Raw genomic sequence first — 27,329 nt, forward strand, 5'->3', positions numbered from 1 at the left:
AAATTATTATGGAAATATATTTATCTATTAAAATGTTTTTCTGTCGAAACTATTTGCACAGTCCCAAGAATACAGTTTATTATCATAACGCTTCATAAGACAGTCATTTATTTATTTTTTCAAACGTAAAAATTTGGAGGAATTTTAAGAACACTTTTTCCCTTAAGAGGGCGTTTTTTATGTAATCTATTTTTGTAAAATAGAAAGAATAAAAAGCAAAATACAAGCAAATCCATCAATGAACAGAACACCGAAATAATAAAACTCGCTACAGACAATGCAATTTCGTCCCAGAAAAAATTCTAACTCGAAATTGTTTCGCTTTTCTCTGTTTTCCAAAATATTTCATATCTTAATATTTATATTTTTAGACACTTCATTTCTGAAATTCCTCTTTAAATGTCATTCTTTACGTGAAAACAATCCAGTGAAATAAAAGTGAGGGGGGAAAATAAAAAAGCAATAGGTAAGTGATTTAAAATACGAATGAAACAGTCTGATAATAAATAAATTTAAAATTGACTGCACTGATTAAAATAAGTTTACAAACTTTGATTCATAAATCTATAAAGAAAAAAAAATTACATGTATAATATTATATATTGCCTAAAGATTTGATTTTTTTTTTTTATAATTGCATAATTCAAAGAAAAAATATTCCCAAATTTTCTATTATAGGAGTCTCGATAATTGATATATTAATCATTTTTACTGAAAAGTACTATATTTTATAAATAGCATTATTGATAAAAAAAATATAAAATTTTAAATTAATTGAAAAAAGCATTAGCCACTAAACCACAATTCAAAGATTTCAAACTACTAATAGATTACGTCCAACTTCAGACATTTTTTTCTTAGGCAAACAAAAACAAAATAATTCATGAAGGAATTAAATTTTCTTCTTCTTTATGAAATAGTTAACGTTTAATCTATTTTCTAAAATAAAAAGTCAGAAAAAAAAATAAAAATCTTAAGCAGCCTGACTTAAGAAAACTCCGACCGTCACTAAAGAAAAGAAACAATCTACAACAGCCAGAACCGTTTCATCCTTGAAAATTTTCTTCCTCTAAACTATTTTCTCCTTTCTTCGTTATTGAAAAAACCTTTTTATTATTTTTATTTCCAAATTTCTTTCTTTCTTTCCAGTTTCTTTTTAAACACGATCAATATATTTTTTTTCACCAAAAAGGTATGGTTCGTTTGAACGTCCGTTTATTTATCGCATGACCCGAAATAAAAATCAAAATAAGATTTTTTCGTCCTTTCTTATACATTTTATTGAAAATCATCTGATTCACAAAAGCATTTTTTTTAATATTTGATTCCAAAAAGCCGACAATGGTATAAATATGCCTGTAAGCAGATATGCACAGTTATTGAAAGATACACAAATCATGAAATGAATTTTTATTTTTATTATTTATTTTGGCATGCAATCAATTTTTTATTACTCTTCTTAATCATAAACACAGAACTACAATTTATATAAAGAAGGTATTCATCTGGTATTTTCGATTCTGGATTTTTCTTCTCGTTTTTTAAGCATTCGACCAAGAATTGGTTATGAATGCACAAAAAAAAGTAATTTAAAACCAGTGGGTTCAGTTTAGCAAAAAGTATTAACAAGGACCGCATATTAACTGAAAAACCAATTTAAACCATTAGATATAAATGTTCTTCGTTTCCCCTGTAAATATACAATCCTAATCCTAATTACGCTTAAATAATGTTTGTTATTTAATTTTAAAATTAAGGAAATTTCAGTTATTTATCGTCCAAGCGATGTAAATTAATCCTTATCGTATAAGCTTTAAAGAAATGTAATAGTAAAAATACAGAAAGAAGTAGTTATCGATATGCTTATCAATACATTACAAAGCAAGTTAAAATAATGTCTGCAAGTTAAAATAAATATTTATTATACTTGTATTTTTATAACCAAATGTCAGCCCGGGATAATCTGTATGGTAGGGAGTTGCATTCGCATCCTTTGGGTTGTGAGTTCGAAACCGCCAACCGAAGACTCTCCGTGTGTGGTGGTGACTGGCACACGTATAAATATGAGCGGTCACAAAGTCATCTATATCGAGAGTAATACCACTGGAGGTACTGGATGAGAGGTGATCGTTCTTTGATTCAGATCTAAATTACGATCTGTGGTTGAATGAATTGCATGAATGGAGTCCGACCTTTAAAAGGGGTTGTGACGAGTGAGTAGCTAAATCGCACATTTGGCCCTAGATGGCGCTACCTAAAAACGAGAGACGCAAACATTTCGGCTTAAATTCGCTAACTTAGTTAAAGCGGACTTGTCTATGAAAATGCCATCAGAAACAACAAAACAAACAACATAACCATATGTCAATCTATGTTTTTAAATAATTCACAACTCATTACCAATTTACTATTCCTAAAACCTTTAGAACAGCTTAGAACTTCAAAAGTGTCGGCTGTGAAAGCTAACTGGACGCTTCTGTGCAGTGAAAACAATTTTGCCAAAATTAAACTAAATACCACATTTTTCTTCCAAAGATTCATCAAAGCAAAGTTCTTTTTTCATTTAATTGCTTTATTTTCATTGTACAAATACGAAGGAGTGTTTAAAATTTTACAAGAATATATTTTTATGCAAATGGTAATTTATGAACGACGCAGCAAGGAAAAAATAATTAGGGACCAGAAATTGAACTCCATATTTTAAAATTTTTAACATAATATAACAAGAAGGAGCCATTTATGTCCAGCGAAACTCCAAAATTCATAACAGAATATCAAAATTCTTTTTTAGCACTGAAAATTTTTATTGAATATTTTATTTTTTAAAGATTTATAATATTATTTATTTTATTTTTTTAAAGATTTATAATATTATTTATTTTATTTTTTTAAAGATTTATAATATTATTTATTTTATTTTTTTAAAGATTTATAATATTATTTATTTTGTTTTTTAAAGATTTGTTTGTTTTAAAAAAATAAAAGCTCAATAAAGAGAAATTCATGATCCTTCAGAAAAAACAAAGAAATATGCAGAGTCCAGAAGAATCTACTATTGTCACAAGAATGAAAATTTTCCTCCTTCTCCAAATTCTTTCTCTTTACAATTTTATCAGAAAACTTCAAATGTTATTATTACTTTCTTTACTTGTTTCCTATCCAGAAATGAAATGATTATAAATTAATCCTTATTTTTAAATAAAAAGTAGATTTTACGAAAAGAAAAGGAGTAGTTTCAAGAGTATAAATGAAAGAAAAGGGTACGAAGCTATTTTCCTTTTATGATCTGAAATAAATTTTCTAAAAAAATAAAAATATCGTTCATCGATGTTTTTATGTTTTGTTTGACATTATAAAGATATTTCACAAATTTGGGATCAGAAAGCGAGAAAATACATAAATTTACCTAGACAGTGTTCCATACTATTATTGGAAAAACGCTCACTTCAAAAATATAAGAAATCGCATATTCGAATTTTCCAGGTTCCTTTTATTACTGCCCTGATAATAATAATAATAATAATATAAAAAAGATGATCTAGAAAGAACTTGTTCATGTCGTGAGTTTGATGATAGATTTATTAGTATAGATTTTCATAATTCTATTTTGGTAGCTATCAGAGAAAGTGTGCAGAATGTAACCTAAAAGAAAAAAGTAAATCGCTTCGTCCCTAAAAATGGCATGATGTTAAATTTCAATGGAATTTTTAGCTTGATAGCGTACGCTACACAGCATAATATATTAGAAAAATTAATAGTTTATTTACTTTAAAATTCCAATAAAGTGATTCATTTCCCTTTTTTATCGAAATGACAAGGAATACTGCAGCGTTCTCACTTGCAGAAAAAAAATTTTCTTTGTTCTTTTTTTTTTTTTTTCATTTTTTTTTTATTTCGATTTCCTTTTTTTTTTTCGTACGAACAAAGCTATAATTCCTTATAACAGAATGCATATTAACGCTTGTTTATATTGTTACGAACCTGTGATGCTGCTACCGAGCATAGTTGGTTCCATATGAGGTCCCAAAGCTTGGCGACAAACTTGGAGACAATTTGGAGACTTGGCGACGAATTTGGCGAGTTTTGCGCCAAAATAGATTATACCCGAAACATCGATCCGTCCAGTAGGAACCGAGTTACGCCTCGAACGTTCCTGATTGGTTGAGAGGCTTCTAGCCCCACCTCCTGAGACCTATAAAAGGAAGCAGCCGCAGCTGCCGGGCAGTCGTGGACCAGTGGAGTCTAAGAGGAGTCGTGAACCAGATCGGAGAGTAGTCGGAAGCGACAGAGCAGAGTAGTCGGGACCGACGTTAAAGAACTGGCCTTCCAGAGATAAGCGCAGCAGTGACGGAGTGAAGCTAGTGCTGAACTAAGCTGTGCGCTACTGTCTGCAGTGGAGTCTGGTTGTATGCTGCACGTCTCGGCTAAAGATAATCGTCTTTTGTGATGTATATAGTTGTCGCCTTTGTGCTGTCCTGTGTGTCTTCGTGTAAATAAACGTCGTTGTTTTATTTTCTACTGCCGCCTGGTGATTGAGCGTTCTTCACACCATATAACCCCTACTATCCAAACGAACCCCGGAAATTTCGTAACAATATGGAATGTTTAAACTTTTTTATATTTATGTTATATAGATTTTTTTTATGTTTATATGAAATATTGTTATAAGTTTGTTTACATTTATATGCCCCAATGGAACTCATATAACCTTAAAAATATATATAGATATATTTTTATTAGATTTTTTTTAATTCATTCTTTTCCATTAGTTTCCTTTTGTCTTGAAGAAGATAAAAAGAAATCTACCTTTCACTTTTTCTCTATACTATCATCCATATTTTATAAAAATATTTTTCTAGAATCGTCAAGAAACAAATTGAATCATAACACAATCTCACCTTAGGAAATATTTTAATAAATTTAAAATCTGAATAACTGAAATAATTACTAATAACATAGATTTTATAATCCTTTAAATTTACTGCTTTCATTTTATTTCAGTTAGTTCGAATTTTTTTTAATAGTACCATTTTGTTATGCATTGCAGGTAGTCATTTTTTCTACCATCCATATTTAAACAGAATCAAAATGAATAAAAAAAATTCTGAGTTATCAGTATACTGCAGCAAGTCACAATTACTCATAATTAAGTCAGCCAAATATTAAAGACGAAGAAAAATAGCAACTTTTCATTCTTTATATGTTAGCATTTACTTTTCTTATATAAAATGTCTCAAAAAAATTAAGAAGGAGAGTAACACAATGGAAAAGAGTTTGAATTCCAAAGAAAAGAGAAGCAATAAACAACTAAACCCAACTAGTGCCATTTCGTCCCTGAAAATTCTCCTCCTCAAAACATTTTCTATTTTCTATTTTGTCAGAAAACTTCAGAATTCATTCTTTTTTTTTTTAATTTTTCTTACTACTTTTCCTCTTTAAACATAATCAGTATTTTTTTAAAAAAGAAACTCTTTTGGACCAAATAAATAAAAAAATGGTTAAAATGTGTGTGTTTTTTCTTTCCTTTCGTCCTTTTTATTTTATAACATAAAAAACAGAGCTGTCTCTCATTGGTACTACTTACATTTTATTTAAAATTCGTCCCTGCAACATAAAATACTTTGCAAACCTGAAAATTCAAAACCGAAAAGAAACATAAATTTGCTTGAATAGTGTCTCATTGGAAGAAGCTCCTACTGTGAAAATGTTAGGAGGCTTGATTTAGAACATTCATTACTTCTTGCGATGAATCTTAAATATCTGCCTTAGTCGTAAAATTAGAATATACGCCAAAATCTTTTTTTCATACGTTTAATATTGCTTTCACTTTATTGTTTTATTTTGTGAATTAAGTTTAAGTGCATATCTGATTTATGATGATGATATGACAAATTAAGATATGATGATGAATGAGGAATAAATATGATGAATGATGATATGATGAATGATGATATGAGGATGAATGAATATGAGGAATGATAATGGATGTATATGATGAATAATGATATGAGGATGAATGAATATGAGGAATGATAATGGATGTATATGATGAATAATGATATGAGGATGCATGATAATATGATGAATGAATATGAGGAATGATGATGGATGTATATGATGAATAGTGATATGATAATGCATGATAATATGATGAATGAATATGAGGAATGATGATGAATGTATATGAGGAATGATGATATGATGATGCATGATAATGTGATCAATGATGATATGATGAATTATAATGATATTTTTCTTCAAAAAAAATATATATTTTGTTTGTTTGAATATTTTTTATTTCTTTTAACAGTGGATATTTTTTTTCAAAGTATTAAAGTTACTTGATTTAGAACATTCATTACTTCATGCGGTGAATCTTAAATATCTGTCTTAATCGTAAAATAAGAATATGCGCCAAAATCTTTTTCATACTTTTAATATTGCTTTCACTTTACTGTTTTATTTTATGAAATAAGTTTAAGTGCATATCTGATTTATGATGAGGATATGACAAATTAGGATATGATGATGAATGAATATGATAATGACATGATGATACGATGAATTAGAATGACATTTTCCTTCAAAACAATATTTTTTTTATTTGTGTGAATATTTTTCATTCCTTTTAACAGTGAATATTTTTTTAGTTCAAATTATTAAAATTATCTAAAATACTTTTTCGCTTAACACCTTGACTGCCTTGGGGATCACCGTTTACCGGCAGGCCCATATAAGTTACATTGTAAAAAATTTAGCGCGGTAGACAACGTGTTAATTTTATACATTAACATCTCACTTCCAACAGAATAGATAAAAAACTGTCCATTTTATTAGCAATAAAAAATCATTTGGAATCATCATGTAGTTTTAATTATTTTGTAAAACGTTTTACGAAACAAAGCTTAAGTTCATGCCTAATTTATTATTATTTAGAATGATATTTTTCTTCAAAAAATATATATTTATTGTTTGTTGAATATTCTTCATTCCTTTTAGCAGCGTATTTTTTTTTCTTGGTTCAAAGTATTAAAGTTATCAGAAATACTTTTTCTTGCTTAACACCTGGACTGCTGTGAGGGTCATCATTGACCGGCTAGCCAATATAAATTACATTATAAGAAATTCAATGTGTTAATTTTGTACTTTAACATTCCCACCAATGGATCCCACCAAATGGATAAAAAAAACTGTTCTTTCGGTTAGCATAATATAAATAGGAATCATCATATAGTTTTAATACTTAGTTCGTATTTTTATTGTAAGAAATCAAAAGATATGTTAGAAGGTATAAAAAATATAACATCTGGTCAATAAGTTTAATTTTAATCATTGACAAATCGTTTTTATAATCGTTATAGATAAATAAATCAATTAACTGTCATATTAATCTAGAAACGAAACAATCAACAATGTTTCCGAATAATAAACAATTGATCAATCTATATTTAGTGACGTAATCAATAGCTGAATTGTTGTTATGAAAAATAATCAATCCATGGTTTAAAAAACACATTACGAAACAATTTTATTAAAATAAAAACAGATTATGATAAACAATCAGATTTGATAAAGATTTAACAGATAACAAATAATGATTTAATCTGATATTAAATTAAAAACTGATTATTTAAATAAAATTATAAATTTATTAAATTAATAATTTTTATTTCATAATCCTATGTCTTTCTACTTTCAATAAAGTTACTAAAGAATAAAAATATTACTTTATTGTTTGAAGCAGAAACTGCTATGAGGGATCATCAGTTCATGGTTTAAAAAATACATTTCTAAGCAATTTTAATAAATATAAATGATAAACTGAGATTTAATAATGTTTTTTTAATTTTATAAGCATATATCTTTCAACTTTCGATAGACTTACTTAAAAATAAATATATTTATTTTATTGTTTGCACCAGAAAATGCGAATCAAAAAAACAACCAATTCTACCAGAATATCTTTAAAGAATGGATATTCTCCCAAATTTTGCAGGTACAAAGCGCTTTAAAAAGCAGCTTGAATTCCAAACAGTTCGAAAAATTTTGTTTATATTCTAAAAGTAAGTACTTGGAAGAAAGACATCAAAATACATGAAGAGGAAATGACGGCCTCAAAAGAACAACAAAAAAAAAGGACCTACAAAACGTAACTTCGAATCTGTTTTCGGTTTAAATCCCAATATAACTTCCAGTTTCCTTTTTTTGCTGGTCCATCTGCCGTCAACATATTCACATGTATATTGAAAGCAGAGACAAAGTGAACGATGAAAAATAATATCAAAAGAGGAACACAGTTTGGAGGATGTACTTCTTTCAAACTGTTGCCATCAATACAGAGAAAAAGCTGAGGGGCTGAGTGAGACGGACTTTCGCCCGAAATCCTATATTATTATCTTTTCGATATAAATCGAACCCGGGGGCTATTCGAGAACTACGCATGGAATATTTGTTCTCTTATTTGCTTTTCCATCGAAGCTGATATTCCTTAAGTTTCTTCAGCTGCAACATTGTACAAAGTTACATATTGAGATGCTCGTTTTTCACATCTGGTGGAAAAGAGGACCAAATTCTTATATTCGATTTGCGCCATATTGGATATGATACTTTTCATCAGGAACTGCAAGAAAAATTCCAATATTATCAGTTCACATAAATTATAAGATTGAAGAGAAACATCTGACAGTAAGAAGATCTGACAGTTATGAGATCGCATTTTTCTAGATAAAGCCTTAAACCATTAACAGAAGAATTCAAGAGCTATATTTCACATAATCGTGCATAGCTTTAGTACATAGTTTTACATAGTTAAATACATAATCATACATAATTCTGTTATATAATGGTGCATAGTTTAATAAATAATTGTGTATAATTTAGTACATAATCGAACAAAATTTAGTAAATAGTCGTACATTCTATTAGAATATATTTAAATTAAACAAATAATAATACATAATTTATTTATATAATGATGCATAGTTTAGTACTTATTCGTACATTCTTTCAGTTCATAGTATTATATAGTTAAGTACATAATAGCACATAATTTTATTATATAGTAGTGCATAGCTTAGTACATAATCGTGTATAGCTTAGTACTTATTCGTACATTCTTTCAGCAAATAGTCTTATATAGTTAAGTACATAATAGCACATAATTTTATTATATAGCAGTGCATAGCTTAGTACATAATCGTGCATAGTTTTAGTGCAGTTATATATAGTTAAGTACATAATAGTACATTATTTTACTATATATTGGAGCATAGTTTAGTGCATTATCTTACAAAGCTTTAGTGCATACTTATATAATTAAGTACATAATAGCACATAATTTTATTTTATATTACAAAATTTAATACGTAATCGTACATAATTTTACTATATAGTTTTATATAGTTAAGTACATAATCATAGATAATTTTATTATATTGTAGTACATAGTTTAGTACATAACCATACATAATTTTATTATATAGGGGTATATAGTTTAATACATAATTGACCACAGTTTTAGTGCATAGTGCATTAAATACATAAGCATACATAATATTTACTATATAATAGTACATAGTTTAGTACAAAATCGCATGCAGTTTTAGTACATAGTCGTATGTAGTTTAGCACATATAGTATAGTTTATCATACATAGTTAATACATAGTATAACATGTAGTTTAATACATAATTTTAGTACATAATCGTGCATAATGTTAGTACATAGAATATAGTTTATCTTTCATAGTTAATACACATAGTATAACATGTAGTTTAGTAAATGGTTTTAGTACATAATTGTACATACCTTTAATATATAGTCGCAAATAGTTTAATACATATTCATACTTTGATTTATATAGCCGTATGTATTTTACATGGATGATTTCTTCTTCAAACCGTCCTATTATTGATATGATCAGAATCTTAATGTGTACTGGCCGGATTTAAAGAACAGCGCTGATTTGCGTGGAGTATTATTTATACTTTACTAACTATTAACTATTACTAACTATTAACTAATTCTGCCCGTGGTCTTCTGTTCTTTATGAGAAAAAGAGAAAAACATAAATGCCTTTATGCCGCACAATATTAAACATCTTAAGAAGTTCCATGATCCTAAACATTTATTAATGATTCCTAATTGTTCCTTATTCTAGAGCTCTCACTTAAATAATTTTGAAAAATTCCTTAAAAATCAAAGGAAATATGTATGGAAATAACATTGATCACTGGAAAGCTAAGGCTTTGAATTTTAAGATGGTACTAAAAGGCTCTTTGTAGAATGGTGTCTTCCGAAGCAATGGCAAAGAGTTTCAAAAACGTTTAATCATTTTTTTCCATTCTGTTTAAGGGAATAAAGAAGTTTCTTAATAACTCGGTTAATTCTGCTAAGGAACATGTATGCCAAATTTGTGAAATTATATATGAACCAAACAAACGAACAAATAAATAAATAATCAAGACGACATTGAATTTTATATACAGATTTAGAGAGACAGATAGATTTTAATAAAATCTCTTCTGTAGCTTGATACTTTTGATTCCATCCACAAAGTTATTTTAAGTATTAAATTGTAAAAGGCGTTGAGGTCATGTTCTTTTTGTAAATGCCTATTACTTTCCTCAAATACATGGAGTCGAATTTCCTGATATAATTGTGCTATTAGAACCAAAACTAACGCCATCTTCCATCATAGTAATTTACGTTTTACGGTTACATTTCTTATTTCTCATGCCAACTGTGCAAATAATACACAGAAACTTATAACTTTCAGTAACGTAAGAGAATTCCTTGATTATGTATTCGATAAAGCAATGAAAAATATGTGAATATCATTGCAGCAATGGATTTATTTATTAAAAATTATGTAAAATAATATTTTTAGAAATGTTAAAAATTCAGGAAATTACAGGACAGTTAAATTGATGTCATTAAAAAGCTATTTATTTTTACAAAAATTTGTTAGTATTAATCTCTGAAAGTATCACTTAAGAAATCTAATAATCTGGTTTCATTTTTAATTATTTAAAAATTTTCTAAAGATTTTTCTAAATCACACATTTTCACCTGCAAAGTATAATGATGCCAAATTTGCTAGCATTGGATAAAACGTTCTTCTCGATAAATTGTCAAAACGCGCACATTTCCCTTTGTTGGTAAAAGCGAAGTGATAACATAATTACATTTTTGTATAATATATCAATACTATTCATAAATCAGGTGCTTTTATGAATATTTAATTTGAAATTATCCATAAAATTATTAAGCATATTTACATGAATTTGTTATTTGAAATAAGGAAACTCGAAAATTGTTAAAACATATTTAAAACAATGAAGTGATATAAAATACCGAATAATGCTGCAATTTTAGACTCAGTACGCATTCTCTTTTGCGTCATCGGAATTTGAGGTAGTATTTGATCATTTTCCAGAAAACCATTGGAAATAATATTATTGAAATTCATTGAATTCTAATTATTAGAATAGAAATTATAATTCATTGTATTTGATTAAATATGTTAAATGCATAAGCTCAAAAAATCTTCTTCTCGCATTTAATTGAAAAAAATTTATATGTATACTAAAAAACAAAAATAAGAATCATCTTCTTCAAAGCAACAATACTATTTGTTATCTCAATAACGATTAAAGGCTATTTTCATGCCGTTTATTAATTATTTATTGAGAATGCTGTGAATTATATATAAAGAATAATAAGGAAATTTAAAAATATAAATAAATTTAACGAGTCATGTTTATTTTCCGAGTGAATTTATAATAAATATTCTATATCGCAGATTGAATTATTATATTTTTGATATCTATTAAACTATCAAACTGTATTTACGACACGCTCACGCAGGCATTTCTTTAAAATAGGGAACATGCAAAATTCCCATTGGACGCGGAAGAACTAACAGGCATTTTTCAAAAATATTTAGATTTAATTTTTCTACTTTTGCTGAGAAAGGATGGGTTATGAAATATACATTTAACATGTTATTATGGTTGCAATAGCAACAATTATACGTTTACATCGTTGTTGTTGTGGTTTTATACTTGATTCTATTAATCAGAAAAAAAGCGCGATGTTTACAATTGTTTTGGCAGAATTTATACGAAATTATCGTGTTCTTCCTGATTTATAGCAACAAAATTAATTACTTTAAACAGGACTTCGCAAAATAGAACGTGGGCAAGACGAAATAGAGAAAATTGTGTAACATTCATTAATTCTATTTTTTAATGTTTGCTTTCATATTGTGAATAACCTTATACAATATGCAGCTGCTAAACTGAAATGATTTAGTTCGCTTATGTTTGAATTATATTTTTTAAACATTTAAATGACTAATATTCCAAAAAAATGAAAATAATAAAATAAATATGATAAACCAATATCTATTTTTAAGCCACAGCTAGAACCAGCAAAGACATATGGTATTTTGTAACAATATACGATCGATTTGAAAAAAGTTATACAAGCCAATGAAAGGGCTTTACATCAATAAAATGTAATAACATTTTGTTATAAAAATGACGATATGCTTTTTTATTTTAAAATAAAATTTCAAAGTCCTTCAAACTTGAGGCCCATTTTTCTTCAGCCTTAAAATATGCATGCCTTGAATATTAAACAGCGAAGCAGCTCCGAATGCTCTAACAATATCCAGTGTGCTCTTCAAAGCCTTTCCCTCATGATGTTAATATTTTATGGCCCATCTCCGAAAACTATTTATTTATTCAGTGGCGGCAATATTGAGATGCAAGCTCTGACATGGACGCTTCATGCTCTCTTTTTAGTTCGCATGACTCTCATTAATTATTAAAGCAGTGAGCAAAGGTAGATATGTTAATGAAAAGACACAAATTTTTGTTTTCAAAAATTAGATACCATTAAAATTCGTAAATAATTCTTAATTATTTTGTTTCAGAAAGAATATATGAGAAAATGATTGATTGATTATTTTTTTAGAGTATCAAATTAATGGAATGGCTTCAAAAAAAATCAACAATTATGTTTTCAATATGTGAATATTTTTTATCTTAAATTTCATAAAATTGACAAAGAATTTGTACATTTATCTATTGCCTATGAAATATCTGATTAAAAGATTATTTATTCCCAACAGCAAATACGTCCTAACTCGTAGATATCGCTATATGGATGATTTGTCCCATAAGTATATATGACCAATTTTATTGATTGTATTATATATATAGTTTTTATCGAACATTTTATAAAATTAACAGAGTATTGATACATTTATATGCCTTCTGTGAAATAAGATTTAAAGATTATTTATTCCCAACAACAAATACTTTCTATTTCGTAGATTCCATTACATGCAGGATTTGCGCCATAAGTAGATATAACCAATCTTTTTGATTATATTATATATCTTATAGTTTTTATCGCACATTTTAAAAAGTTAACAAATAATTGATACATTTCTCTATCTTCTATGAAATATCTGATTAAAAGATTATTTATTCCCAATAACAAATACTTTCTATTTCGTAGATTCCACTATATGGATGATTTGCTTCTTAAGTAGCTGTAGCTAATCCCGTTGATTGTTTTATATATCTTATAGCTTTTATCTCACATTTTATAAAATTGACAGAGAATTGACAGTCTCTATCTCCTATGAAATATCTAATTCAAATATTATTTATTACCAACAACAAATACGTTCTTACTCGTAGATTCCATTATATGAATGATCTGTCTCATAATTAGATATAACCAATATTGTTAATTGTATTTGAGTTTTTATCGTACATTTTATGAAGGAGACAGATAGTTAATCCATTTTTCTATCTCCTATGAAATATCTGATTAAAAGATTATTTATTCTCAACAACAAATACGTCCTAACACGTAGATTTGTTCTATAAGTAGCTATAACCAATCTTGTTGATTGTGTTATATCTCTGAATTTTATGAATCTCAAGTGAGGTTTGCTTGTCCTGCAGATACCCTCAATAACTTTGAATTGGCTTTATATAATGGATCGATTGTCCCTGTGTAAAACTCATATGCGGAGTTAAGAAGTTGCTAGATAAGTAAGGAAGTTATCTCTTTTGAAGGTGGACATTAATACTAATCTGTGCTTATTGACCATAACCCGATTATGACCAGATTCATAATGTATCAATGACGGTTAGATTGTTACTCACCTCAGTACCATCGGAAGATTGCCTTAGTAATATTACTCATAATGATCCGTCATACAAGTACACTGTGCAATTAAGTACCAGGAATTTTAATCTTTTCTTAATTACGGATGGATTTTACCTTAAATTATCTGTTTAAAATTGAAATGCTGATGAAAAACAAATGCGTTTCTACCAACTTTCATATAATTAGGAAACTCGTGCCTGGAGGGGAAAGAGGGTAACTTTTTTTATTTTCTTTTGCTGTCTTTAGCTTCCTTTGCATTTAGCGTGCATGTTTATGATTTTTTTTTAATGTCGCTATTTTAATTTTACTATTTTTTTAATTATAATTACGAATCTTTAACGGTGCAACGCTACTTTTGATCCACACCTAAACATCATCAGAATACATCAGACTAATTAAGAGACAAATATTATTTGATCTAAGTTTTGGTGTAGATGCCCTATTTCTGAAATTTGTGTTTTCCCTTGACCAGTTAATTTGAATCTATTCTAATCTCTATATAGACAAGTATACTATTATTTTTTTTATTTATATTCCACTTTTACATCTATATTATAAGTACATCTGTTGTTAAAGAGATAAGATAAGAATAACTTCCAAAAGTTTCAGAAGGATTTTTTTTTTTTTTTCAAATTTGGCAACTCCGGATTACACAATCTCGCTAACAGAGCATTAATAGACAGGTACACATTCTTCTTACTTAAAAACTAAACATTTTATTTTCTGTTTCTTGACAATATTCTTCGATTTGAAAATAAATTCTAAGACTTCATCCTCGGTCAAGACTAAATTTGACTAAACCTTACAAGTTTTTTTCTAAACTGTAAACATTTACAAAAAGCCTTCTTCTTGTCTTGTTCAATAAACGAATGAAAGAAAAAAAACTTCTATCCTATACCACTTCCATTAAAGTTCGAAAAGGCAGCAATTACAAACAACAAAAACAACAAGATCGAAAGTTAAGAGTTAAGGACTAAGCAAGGACAAGAAGATGATAGCGTGAAATACATTGACCGCTACCATTCGACATATGAACCCTAAAGACATTAGATGATGGATCTGGGAGCAGGAAGTATATGATTACAAAAATCAATATTCTTCTATCAGGCTAAAGACCATCAAGATAATACACAGAGACATTTATTGCAAGGTTAAATATAGTTTACTTTTCTTATAAGACATTCGTTGATTCCAAAAATATCATTATATAACCTTTTACTGAAACATACGACTTTTCTTGTTATATATTACGACAAGAAAATTATAATGGAATGAATTGTATATTGAAAATTATAATTAATTTTGAATATTAAAATTATAATTATAGTAGAAAATAATAATTAAAATTTTGTTTTCTTACTTTTCGCAGACGCTATTAACTTGTAAGTGTAGTAGAGTCATTTTGCACGCTTAAAATGAACATAGCCAGTTTAATCATGTATTATCTATTTAATCAACTAAATTAAAGTTAGTTCATTAATCTATTTAATTAACTAAATTACATAATAAAATTTATTATCTATTTAATCAACTAAATTAGATAATTAAATTCATTATCTCTTTAATCAACTAAATTAAATTTAGTTGATTAATCTATTTAATCAATTAAATTAGATAATTAAATTAATCATCTATTTAATCAACTAAATAAAATTTAATCATTAAAATTATTAGTGATTTTATTTGGACCCTACCCTCTTTGGAGCCATATTTTATTATTATATTAAAGGACTTTTTTGCTACTTATACTTTGTTGTGTGGCAATTTTGCTTTCTTCTCAGTACTTCAAGTGTTCTTTTGTTAACAGTAGAAAACTTTAAATAGGGTTCTACTATTCCTTGAGCCTTTCAGAGTATGCATAAAGACTGTTAAAAGTGGAAAGTATCTTAATAGTATAAGGAGGAAAATGCAAAGCGAACTCTTTTTCTAGCCTTTTTTGTTCTAATGCATAGTCTCTACCTTAGATTTAGTCTCTCTCCCTCTCTCATCACTATATATATATATATATATATATATATATATATATATGTGTGTGTGTGTGTGTGTGTGTGTGTGTGTGTGTGTGTGTGTGTGTGTGTGTGTGTGTGTGTGTGTGTGTGTGTGTGTGTGTGTGTGTGTGTGTGTGTGTGTGTTCTTTTCTTTCATTTATTTTCTTCTTATTTTTTTATATTTATTTTTCTGTTTTCTAAGTTTAAACTAAGTTAATGCCTATATTTGCACATTGTATTATTTACTAATTACGTTTAAGTGATTCTGTTACTGTGGAATATTGTGCAGGCTCTGCTGCTTGAGACATTCAAACCTCCTTCGCGTTTTCTATTTTATGCCTGTTTCCGAATTTTTTGTTCTGGATTTTCTATTTTCTTTGGGTGTCCGTACCTTCTTCTGCAACTAGAACGCATGCGTATGAAAAAATGTTTTGAATATCTAATCCTTTGACTGCTATTTAAATTCTTTTTTTTTATTTTAATTATGAGCTCTTTATTGTCTTAACGCCATTTTTAGCACATATTTTGTTGTTGTCGTTTCTGATGGCACTTGTCATCGACAAACCCGCTGATTTCGAATAGAGCGATTTTAAGCCGGGAGAAAGTATCTCCTGTTTTTAGTAGCGCCAATTAGAGCCAAGAGTACGATTTTGCTACTCACGTATCACATTCGCGCCCCTTTTTACAGGGGAGCACATTCCTACATCTCACAGATAGAACAGATGAAGAACAACCATGCCCGAACCAGGACTAGAACCCAGGACGTGCAGATCACGGGAAAGACACGCGACCACTATGCCAGGACGCCGGCAGCGCACATCTAATCATCATCATAATATATTAGAATAACTAAGTGATTCCCCTGGCTGTATCTCAGACATGGAGACTAGAAGCATCCGAAAAAGTAGTTGGTTCTCACCATGCTCGTAGGTGCAGAAATAGTATGGAGTAAACTATCTTCTACCTATGAAGTGATTTCTATAAGAGGGGGTAGCGCGTACGGTGTCGAGCCTAAAAAATTCAACTTCAATTTCGCCGATGCTATCAGGCGTCCGGTCATTCAATATCTTTGTGTGCTTGCCAGTGGATCGGAGTAGCTGTTTATGGTTGTGGTTATATATTTGATTTACCAAATTAAAGTATTTTAACTCGCCCATTATTGAACCAGCAAAATGGGCCGGATCAGTAGTAGAAACTTTTATTTAGATTTAGTTTAGTTATATTAACGGCTCGCTGTAAAGCAACACTAGGGCTGTTTTGGGATGGACTTCGTAATTTTGAACCGCGGTCAGATGACGTGGCCTCTCCACACCACACCAGCGGGAGGACGTTTGGCCCTGACGGATTTAACGTGCAACAGATCCCCTTACACGACGGTTCTTCCTTGGAATCGGATCTCGAACCTGAAACCCTACTGCTCACGAATCGGGATCTTACCACCAGGTTACCGGGGCCTCTAGAAAATTTTGTACTGGAGAGCCGATTTCTATTTCAAACGATAGGTGCAGGATGTAAAGCTAGGAAATCGTTGGTGAAAACCAGTTTTACATCCTACACCCCTCGTTTGAAAAGGAAACTGGCCTACCAGAATAAAAATTGCACGTCTGGTTGGACCGTATCACATGTGAGAGGGTTAATCATTGAAAATTATTATATTGTTAAGAATCAAACTGGATGATTTTGTATGTACCTAAGTGGCATAAAATTGTTGAAATTGTATTTGTGTGTAAAACATTGAATCAGTTTCTGCTTTTGATAATGAGATTGGGAATTCGATTGTAGAACTTTGTTTTAAAAAATGATCCAAAGAATTGGAATTCCAAACCCATTTCCATTAGAAAATGCTGAGAGCGTAGTTATCATACGTCAAGAATTGTACAACTTCACAGTAATTTCTGATAAAATTGTTAGGACGTGCTATTGATGGTTAATGTTTAAAAACTTCTCTAAATTCAACAAATTATGTCAGAGGTACAAAACAAATTTAGTTAGAATGACGATAGTGTGTTAGTTTTTGCGATGGTGCAATTGCTTTTTATCAGTAATTTGGAAATGCTGCAGGTAAGTGCATGCGAAAAATCTAAATCAGCACAAAATATTGAAAAATAATTTTCTATAGCAAATTTCAAACGTGCCATTGACTGATTTATTTAAATATGCATATAAGGCAGTGTGTGTGGGGGGGAATATCTCCAAAGAATTTTTTGGAAAACTGGCTAATTTTTCGAAATTTCTCTATATTCAGTTGTTTGTTTGTTTTCAATGGTACAGTTTTTTCAACTATAATTAGAAACAATGTCCCTGGTAAATGAAAGCAAAAAAATCTAAATCAACACAAAATGTTGAATAAAAAGTTTCTACATAAAATTTTAAAATCCAGGTTTTGAATGATATTGTATTGACCATTACCATTATCATTGTATCTCATTTCATGACTCTAAATAGAATAGATTTATCTGAACCCTACAGAAACACATTTATACACAAACACTTCCTTTTATAAGTATTATTTCCTTATACAAGTTTATTTACTATTATTACATTTTCTTACTAATAATACATTCCCTTGAATGATATCTGCTGTTCAATTTATATTTATTTCTCAGTATTCATTTTTTTAGATTTATATTCTTAAAAATGTGTAATACATATATATATATGCAAATCTTTTCAAAATATGAAATTGTAATGTTATATATTAAATACTAGAAAGAACTGGAAGCTGTCAATATTTTCTTTCTAGCAAAAATTCGTTTCTCCATCATTATTATTCTTGTTTTATTTATAGGATTTATGGCTGAAGCAAACAAAACTAAGTTTGATTTTTTTTCTCTACAATAAAAAGTGAAAAAACAACGCTTTAACGAGAAAATAACTTCCAAAAAAGCAACTTCATTTCCCAGATTTCATGTTTTTAATATAGGTCCAGATATCGATAAAATTCGAAAATAATAAATGTCAGAAAGATGAAATCCAAGGGATTATATTTCGCTGTTTTTTTCTCACGCATTCAATTTAGAAATAGGACTTCGTCAGCGGATTTTTTAAAGGATAAATAAAATGAAAGTTTTGATTTCCTTTTGGATCGTTTTTTATAAATGCAGCATCAAAGAACTAACTAATGGAACACCGCATATATGATGTTAAATTTTATTCTTCGGCTTTCATTAAATCTATTTTTGAATTAAAAAATTAGTTATTCTGCATTTTTCGCAATGATGACAAATCCTGAGATTTATTCTTTTTTTTTATTATTAATTTCAATTGTATTTAAGATTCAATTGTATTGTCACTAGAGCACTCGGCAACTGGATTATTTGATTTAATTTTTACTTTTTATTATAAAAATTGCAGATATAATAATATTATTGCAAACGCGAAAAAAAATCGTTTTTGAGATTTTGACGAATCTCCGCATTTCAGACATCTTTAAGTATGAAAAACACGTTTTTGGAATTAAGTCTGTATATCTGTGAACACGATAGCACAAAAACGATTTGATTAAAGCAGATGAAGTCTTATATAAAGTCTTTGCGCCACATTTGTAAATATCTATAAAATGTAGAGTAATTCAAAATGAATATAGCGATTACAAACGGTTATAACTTATTTAATGAAAAAGAATTTATCGATAAGATTAACACAGAATGTAGACAGGATTTGTGTGCTTCCCATGCCCAAAACAATTTGAAGAACTCAAAGAACACATTTGTAATGCGCTTGCGTCGGTGATTTGCAGACATGCTTCAGAATGTATTTCGTGAAATGGAATACCCCTAGATATTGTCCGTGTGACCAAGGAAAGTCACATAGAACATCTATGACGTATGTATACAACATTTTGAAGTTCCATCTACATTATGTGTTAATCTAATCGATAAATTCTTTTTCATTAAATAGTTATAGCCGTTTGTAATCGCTGTATTCATTTTGAATTACCTTGTAGTGAATAAAATACGTTTACAAGAATTTAGTTTGTTTATCTGAGAGCACTTGAACGGAAAAATAAAATTTATTGCACGAGTTAACAAAACTTTTCATTGCATTGACAAAATGTTAGAAAAATATATTTTAGAAGACAAATTTAACATTTAAGTGCAGATATATATCAAATTTTGAATCAAATCTGTCTTCTTATACATTCGCATGCATGCGTTCATATAATTTCAAAACCCAAAGATTGAAATAAATGAAATTTAGTATGCGACATCTGTACTAGGATTGTAATTGTGGAGCAAATTTTAAATTCATTTGGCCTATAAATGCATCCAAAATGTGAACTCTGTTTTTCTACTATAACGTTCATATGTAAACTTCTTAACCTACGAATTTATCTGACTTTCTAATTACATGGCACATCCTATTTGGGCCATTTATTCTTATTTTAATTCCTATAATAATAAAAATACATTTGAGATATTGAAGATTTTATAATTGATTTTTATATTTCAGATTACCTAATGCTTTAACTTTATTGCAAATTTAAACTTAAAATTTAAGTAATTCGATGCGAGAATAAGATTCGTCATTGTGTGAGAAGGGGTTAACTCTGAAAATAAAAATCTGAGCCTCATGGCGTTAATTAGGAACATATTTTTTTATTCAGAGGCAGGAAGGATGACTCCACAAAAAATGAATATGGTAGAAACTTTCTGAGAGAACATTCTCTATGATTCATTTCGGGGCAAACCACATAATTTTATATAATTTTGAATATTTTCTATAAATTAACGTTCTATTTTGGAGTAATTTTTTTTCACATAATTTTATATAATTTTGAACATTTTTCTATAAATTAACGTTCTATTTTGGAGTAATTTTTTCACATAATTTTATATAATTTTGAACATTTTCTATAAATTAACGTTCTATTTTGGAGTAATTTTTGTTCACATAATTTTATATAATTTTGAATATTTTCTATAAATTAACATTCTATTTTGGAGTAATTTTTTCACATAATTTTATATAATTTTGAACATTTTCTATAAATTAAGGTTCTATTTTGGAGCGAAAGAGCGATTTATTTACGAAGAATCGAAAGAACTTTTAGCAATAGTCAGAGGATAAGGACAACACGTGGCCGGCTCGATAGTTACATTTTCCAATTCCTTATTGCAAAATTTAATCAACACTATAATGCAAAGTATATTTATGGCTTTTATGTATAAAGGAAATGTGAGAACACAATTATATGCAAAATACTATTAGCATAATCAAAATCCCAGAAATCATAGAAATGTGGAAATATGAAAAAAAGAGCTTTAAGTCTTAAAATTTTCCAGTGAAAAAGAATTATTTGAAAAGGTGAATTAATATTTTTCACTTGAAAATGTTTTCGATTTCCCAGAAAAAATAACAAAAAGAATAATCTACGTGATAATAACATGTTTTCTTCATCAGATTTCTTTTGGAAGAAAAACTTCGTCATTCTGCTTTTCAAGAAATAAATGAAAAGAAAATTTATATTTCTTTTCTGCGTAGACTCTTGCAGTCACAGAAATTAATCCTCAAAAGCAGCTTAGCCGATATAAACTTTTATTTAAAAAGATTAGTATTTGTTCTTTTGTAAGTATTCGGTTTATTGAATCATTTTGTTTTTTCATAAAATAGTTTCAACTATTTTATTTTTATATAATTTAATGCAATTGATTCTTATTTATATCGATTAAACGAAATATATTTATTCATCTTTCATCTAGTTCTTTTTCTTAAATTGTGAATGATTAATCCTAAAAAGAAGCATTATATTAACATTGCAATATTGTAAAAGAATTCATAGCGTCTTCTTTCTTTGGAAAGATATGCAAAACTTCTATTGAAAGATAATTGAAAAATTCATTCATCAATATCAAATTCATAGCTACATATAATATGCTACATTAAGTCTTGAGCAGCTTGTAATTCGAGCTTACTTCTATTTCTCAAACTAAGGTGAAATTCTTTTAACTTGTGCCTAGAAACAACCTAGAAAGAACCTGTAGTGCATGTAAAGAGTGTCCCAAAAATGACTGCTGGATTTTTAAAATCTATTTTTAAAAAGACGAAATGCAATAGAAATAAATCATTTGTAGCAGTGGGGGGGGGAGGCCTTAGGAGTGGAAAATAAGGGAATTGTATCCTACGAAATTAACAATTCAGTTAATAGTGTCCCCAACAAACAGCGTTACAGATGATCTGCAACAGGTTTAGTTAAAATGAAATACTTGAGATTTGGGAATTTTTGCCTCAGACTGCTCCACTTTGTTGCTGCAAATGGGGGTTACATTGAAAATACCATTGTTTAATTACTTGCAACATTTTCATCCTGGTTTTTATTTTTCCTATTTTGTAGCACCAACTGTCGATGGCAATTTGGTAAGAATAAATTCAATGATTTTCCAAGCATAAGACCGCAAAGGATGCATTTCTCCTGCATTCTGTCTTTTTTTAATTGTTTTTCAAAATCCATTAGACATTTTTGGGACATTCGATCATGCTGGCTATTTTTAAACTCCAGTTATAATTTCCACATATCGAACTCTCTGTACAAAATTATAAAATAAATATTTCCATCATTTTTCGGACATCATTCCAATAAGTCTTGCAATTGATTGTCTTCGAATTCTTTTTTGTTATACAGGCCGTTCTTTGACATTGACATCGAAATCACAGCTCTTAAATCGTTGAAACCAAAAACGAATTGGGGTTATGACGTAGCAACAGAATCATAAGTTTCTAAGTTTCTGATGGGCTTTGGCAGCAGATTTCTTCAAATCAAACAAAAAAAGCAATGAATGTCGGAAATGCAATTTGGATCGTTCCATGTTTGGAGTGAGTCTTTATACACTGAATAACTCAATAATACTGAATGGAAAACTTTCAAAATCATAACATTAAAGTAATAGTAAATTGGTAAAACGCAAAATCATTGTCCTCTATATAAATACTTTGTATGTTTACAAATAGATGTCACTGATTAAAATACATGCAAGTACCTAATACATTGTTCCTTTATACACTTAACTAGAAAAGTCGTTGAAGCTTGCGACTGCAAAAGCAAATTCTTTGCTGATATCTTTTGACAAGTTCCAAAACTGTAAAGGATACAAATTTATAACACCTCATAAATTTGTATCCTTTCCATTTCTATATCTTATGTTTACTTTCTTTAGAAGTAAACAATTAGTGTCTGAAGTTTCCTTTCCTTTCTTTCTTTGACAGGTCGCCCTGATCCTGTTCGGAACTGCGTGGTGACCAACCGCTCTCACACCTGGCTGAATGTGGAATGCGAGTCCGGGTACAACGGTGGCTTGCCCCAAAGGTTCCATTTAGACGTCTACAATTCAGCTGTTGATCACTTGCAACTTAACATGACATCCCCCGACGCTCCTGTGTTCTCAATCGGCAATCTACCTGCGGGCACTCCCTTCGTCTTCGTGATTTATGCCTCCAACGAAAAGGGGAAGAGCAACTCCGTGGCACTCCTAGGAAACACCTTATCTATTCGTGACCAAGAAAATGGTATGACTCTCTTAATCGTTTTTGATGATCTTATTGATTTTTTTTCAATTGACATGATTGGTGAAACATGTTCTATACAAAATAAATTAAATGCACAAATTTTAAATAACTGTCACAGAAAATAATGATGCTTACCAAGCATCATTATTGTACCATTTATCAAATAACCAACCGTATTTTATAATACTTATCAAGCATCATTATTGTACCATTCATCATATAACCACTCTCATTTTATAATGCTTACCAAGCATTATTATTGCCATATTTGCCATATATCTAACCTTATTTTATAATACTTATACTATTATTGTCACATTCATCATAGAATTAACTTTATTTTATAATGCTTATCAAGCATTATTATTGCCTCATTCATCATATAGCGAACCTTATTTTTTAATGCTTACTATTATTATTGCCACATTCATCATAGATCCAACCTTATTTTATAATGCTTGCAAGCATTATTATTGCCAAATTCATCATATATCCAACTTTATGTTATAAAAAGTGGAATCATTTTAAACAATTTTGAGGGCTAACTTTTGTAAAACCTTTCATGCAGCAAATTCCTTCTAAGTAAATTTTCTAAATTAGCTGCTATGAAGATAAATGATGCTTATTTCAGGCTGAGTCTCATTATTTTGTTCCATAATCATATGACGATGGCAGTTTCTGAAACAGTACTCCCTCTGTGCCACGGCAAGCCATATTTATTTCAAAACATTTGAATCCCAAAGACAGATTTAACTCAATGTAATAAATGTTGCTAATTCAATTAAGTTATTAAATATGACAACGGACCTTTTAGATCAAGTTCTATAATTAACAACTCCTACTTTCTCTGAATTTAACCCACACATGGACAACTTATTTAGCCCACATATTTCTCAACATGTATTATCGACAAATTTTAAACTCGAATCAGTAATTCTCCGATACCAAAACTTAGACTTATCAATTAGGCTTTTGCTATTCCGTACATTTCTTCGAACTAAAGAGCGTGATTAAATTTTGTTTGAGTCTCTCCAAGGGTATGGTAGTGTCCTACTTTATTGCATTAGGATATACTAAAATTATATAAAGAGGGTTTCTCTATTAATTTTCGGCAGCATCTTTTTTTTACAAACTTATTGATAAGCCTAAGTGAATAATCCTATTTGTTTCCTATAAAATTAATGATCTCATGGCATCAAAGCTCATAAAAAGGTAAATCCTTATTTTCAAGACTAATTTGCCATTTGGATGATCAAAAGTTATTTGAAATAATTTCATAAATTCAATTTTGTCAATAATTAAAAAAAAATTAAAAAATCTTTTTTCATGGCATTGTCTATATTTAAAAGTTTCAAAAAATCTTATATGAAATGATTATTAATAAAAAAATTATTTCTTAAACTTTGTAAGTCATTGGGATAGGAATAAGTTGACATAAAATTAAATTAACTAAGATATCAAGTAAATATCCTTCTCAGCGTTGAGCATGCTATAGATTTATAAATCCTTTAAATATATTTCAATTTTTTTCTCACTTTACGAAGCTGAAATGTTTTAATGATGTTCAGTCCTCTGATATCAATGGTAAATAACAGTGTTGTATTGTAATCGTACATCCCCTTCCTGCTGACAGAGAAGTATACTTTTTTCACTGTTAATGTATTTTATATATTTTATTAGTACCCTTATATATTTTATTTATTTGACTGACACCCATAAAACTAATTATGGTTTTTAAACTTTGATAATATTCTGTGTCAAGTCATCAAAAACGATGCTGACTTTACTTAAAGGAGTTTAAAATCTTGATAGCACAGATTCATTTTATGAGTTTTGTAAAAGAATTTTTAAATTTGTAATGCTGTATTTAAATAAAACTCCTTAATTAAAAGAAGAAATATAGAAATCATGTTTTATGATAATTTCCTTTTATGATTATAAGATAACTCCAAAGAAAATTTTATACATTTTTTTGAGAAAAAAATGATTCAGTGATTTATCAAAAGAATTCTAATAGCAACGCCATTTTTGGAAAAATAATCGTAACTAAATTGGCATGTGTTCAACATTATATATTTACATCACAAAAAGGAATGCATTTTTAATACTTCGAACTGAATATTTAAGGTAACTTTTAAAAAGGCAAATAGCACAGTTCTATCTTTATACCTTTAAAGTTTCATTAGAAGTAATGTAAATAATTTATTGAACTGTTTTACATTCATTTTCTAAGGGTATCCTTCATCTCTGCATTTGTAGCTTCGGCGAAAATCAATTATTAATCTATTACTTTCTTAGAAAGTACAACTTCCCATTGAAACATTCATTTCTACAATTTTTCGATGGCCTATAATGATTAATTGTTTCTTTTTTTTTCAGATGCAGCACTAATGAGCAGTCTGAGTCCACTGGTTACCATCTTACTGGCCGCCCTCGGCACTCTCCTGGTGATAGGCGTAGTCGCACTGGCACTGGTTCAAATTCGCAGAAAGCGAACTCGAAAAGGTTACTATCGCCAATTTTATTCAATTGTGTACAATACATACTATTAATGATGCCCACTGCTAAGTTTTTTTATGCATATTTTGTAAAGAGCTTGATATATGAGGGTTATAATGAAAGTAGCAACACCGTAGCCTAGAAATCGAAACATGTGCAAAAAGGATATCGGAGCAGTGAAGTGGTGCTATTATGGATGTGTAGAGTACATAAAACCGTAGATCAAGTAATTATGGATGTGTAGAGTACATAAAACCGTAGATCAAGTAATTATGGATGTGTAGAGTACATAAAACCGTAGATCAATTAGAAGTGATAGTGCTGGGTGTAAAGCTGAAGTTGACAGTGTCTTTTTTACAATTGTAAATTATGTTTGCAAAAAGTGATCAGCTATCTTGGATTAAAATCGAAGTTATCCGTGGTAAAAATGCAAATCAATGTTATTAAGGATTATCTGAATCCTGTGATTAGAATGCGTTACGTACAGGACGGTTGCAAAGTATTTAAAGCAGGTTGTATTGTGGGTTGGTACCGTGTAGTTCGGCATCCATTCCTTAACAACACGTTGGCACCGTAGACTACCATTTGCACAAACATGGACATGTGAGTACATACTACTCAAACATTCATTTTTATTGTGGGATAATCTCCCGATCGCGTTGCATGATAATGCTCGTTACCATGTTGCTCAAGTCCTTTTACAACGATAGTCTTCAAAGGTATTAGAGTAGAACACCCTATATTCATCAGAAGGTATTCTAAATCTAAGGGTGACAATTTGTTGAACTTGAAATGTGTCCTTGTGACTACAAATCTCTTTCCTAATTTCCAAGAATCTCTCCTAACGTGCCGTCTGTGAGCTGAGCATTAGGGCTCTCCATTACTAACATTGGCAAACAGCACACTGCCAACGGTATCCTACGGCATCCTGACATCTGGCAAAAAGTGTAAGACTTTGCTAATGATTATATTGAAAGAATGTAATGTAATTTTACTTGTAAGCTCATTAAAAAATGTTTTTCAGACATGTTTCCATTACTTTATTTACAACTCTTATAAATAGAACTAAGTATGTAAAGAAAAATGAATTATTTTTGTGAGTATAAGAAAAGATTTAAGTGATCTCTGGACCTGAAAGAAATTTTT

At 29.2% G+C, this 27,329-nt stretch overlaps 1 protein-coding gene across 1 annotated transcript in view; it reads left to right on the plus strand.

Annotated features, from left to right (window-relative positions):
• The window catches only part of LOC129967701 (nephrin-like), a 632,974-nt gene that overhangs the window by 589,056 nt on the left and 16,589 nt on the right, over positions 1-27,329 (plus strand). Inside the window, exons 8-9 of the mRNA XM_056081905.1 lie at positions 23,385-23,684; positions 26,064-26,189. Coding sequence (XP_055937880.1) covers positions 23,385-23,684; positions 26,064-26,189 — 426 coding nt within the window. The remainder of the gene's footprint in view (positions 1-23,384; positions 23,685-26,063; positions 26,190-27,329) is intronic.

This window comes from Argiope bruennichi, chromosome 1, assembly GCF_947563725.1.
Source record: "Argiope bruennichi chromosome 1, qqArgBrue1.1, whole genome shotgun sequence".
NCBI classification, from domain to species: domain Eukaryota; kingdom Metazoa; phylum Arthropoda; class Arachnida; order Araneae; family Araneidae; genus Argiope; species Argiope bruennichi.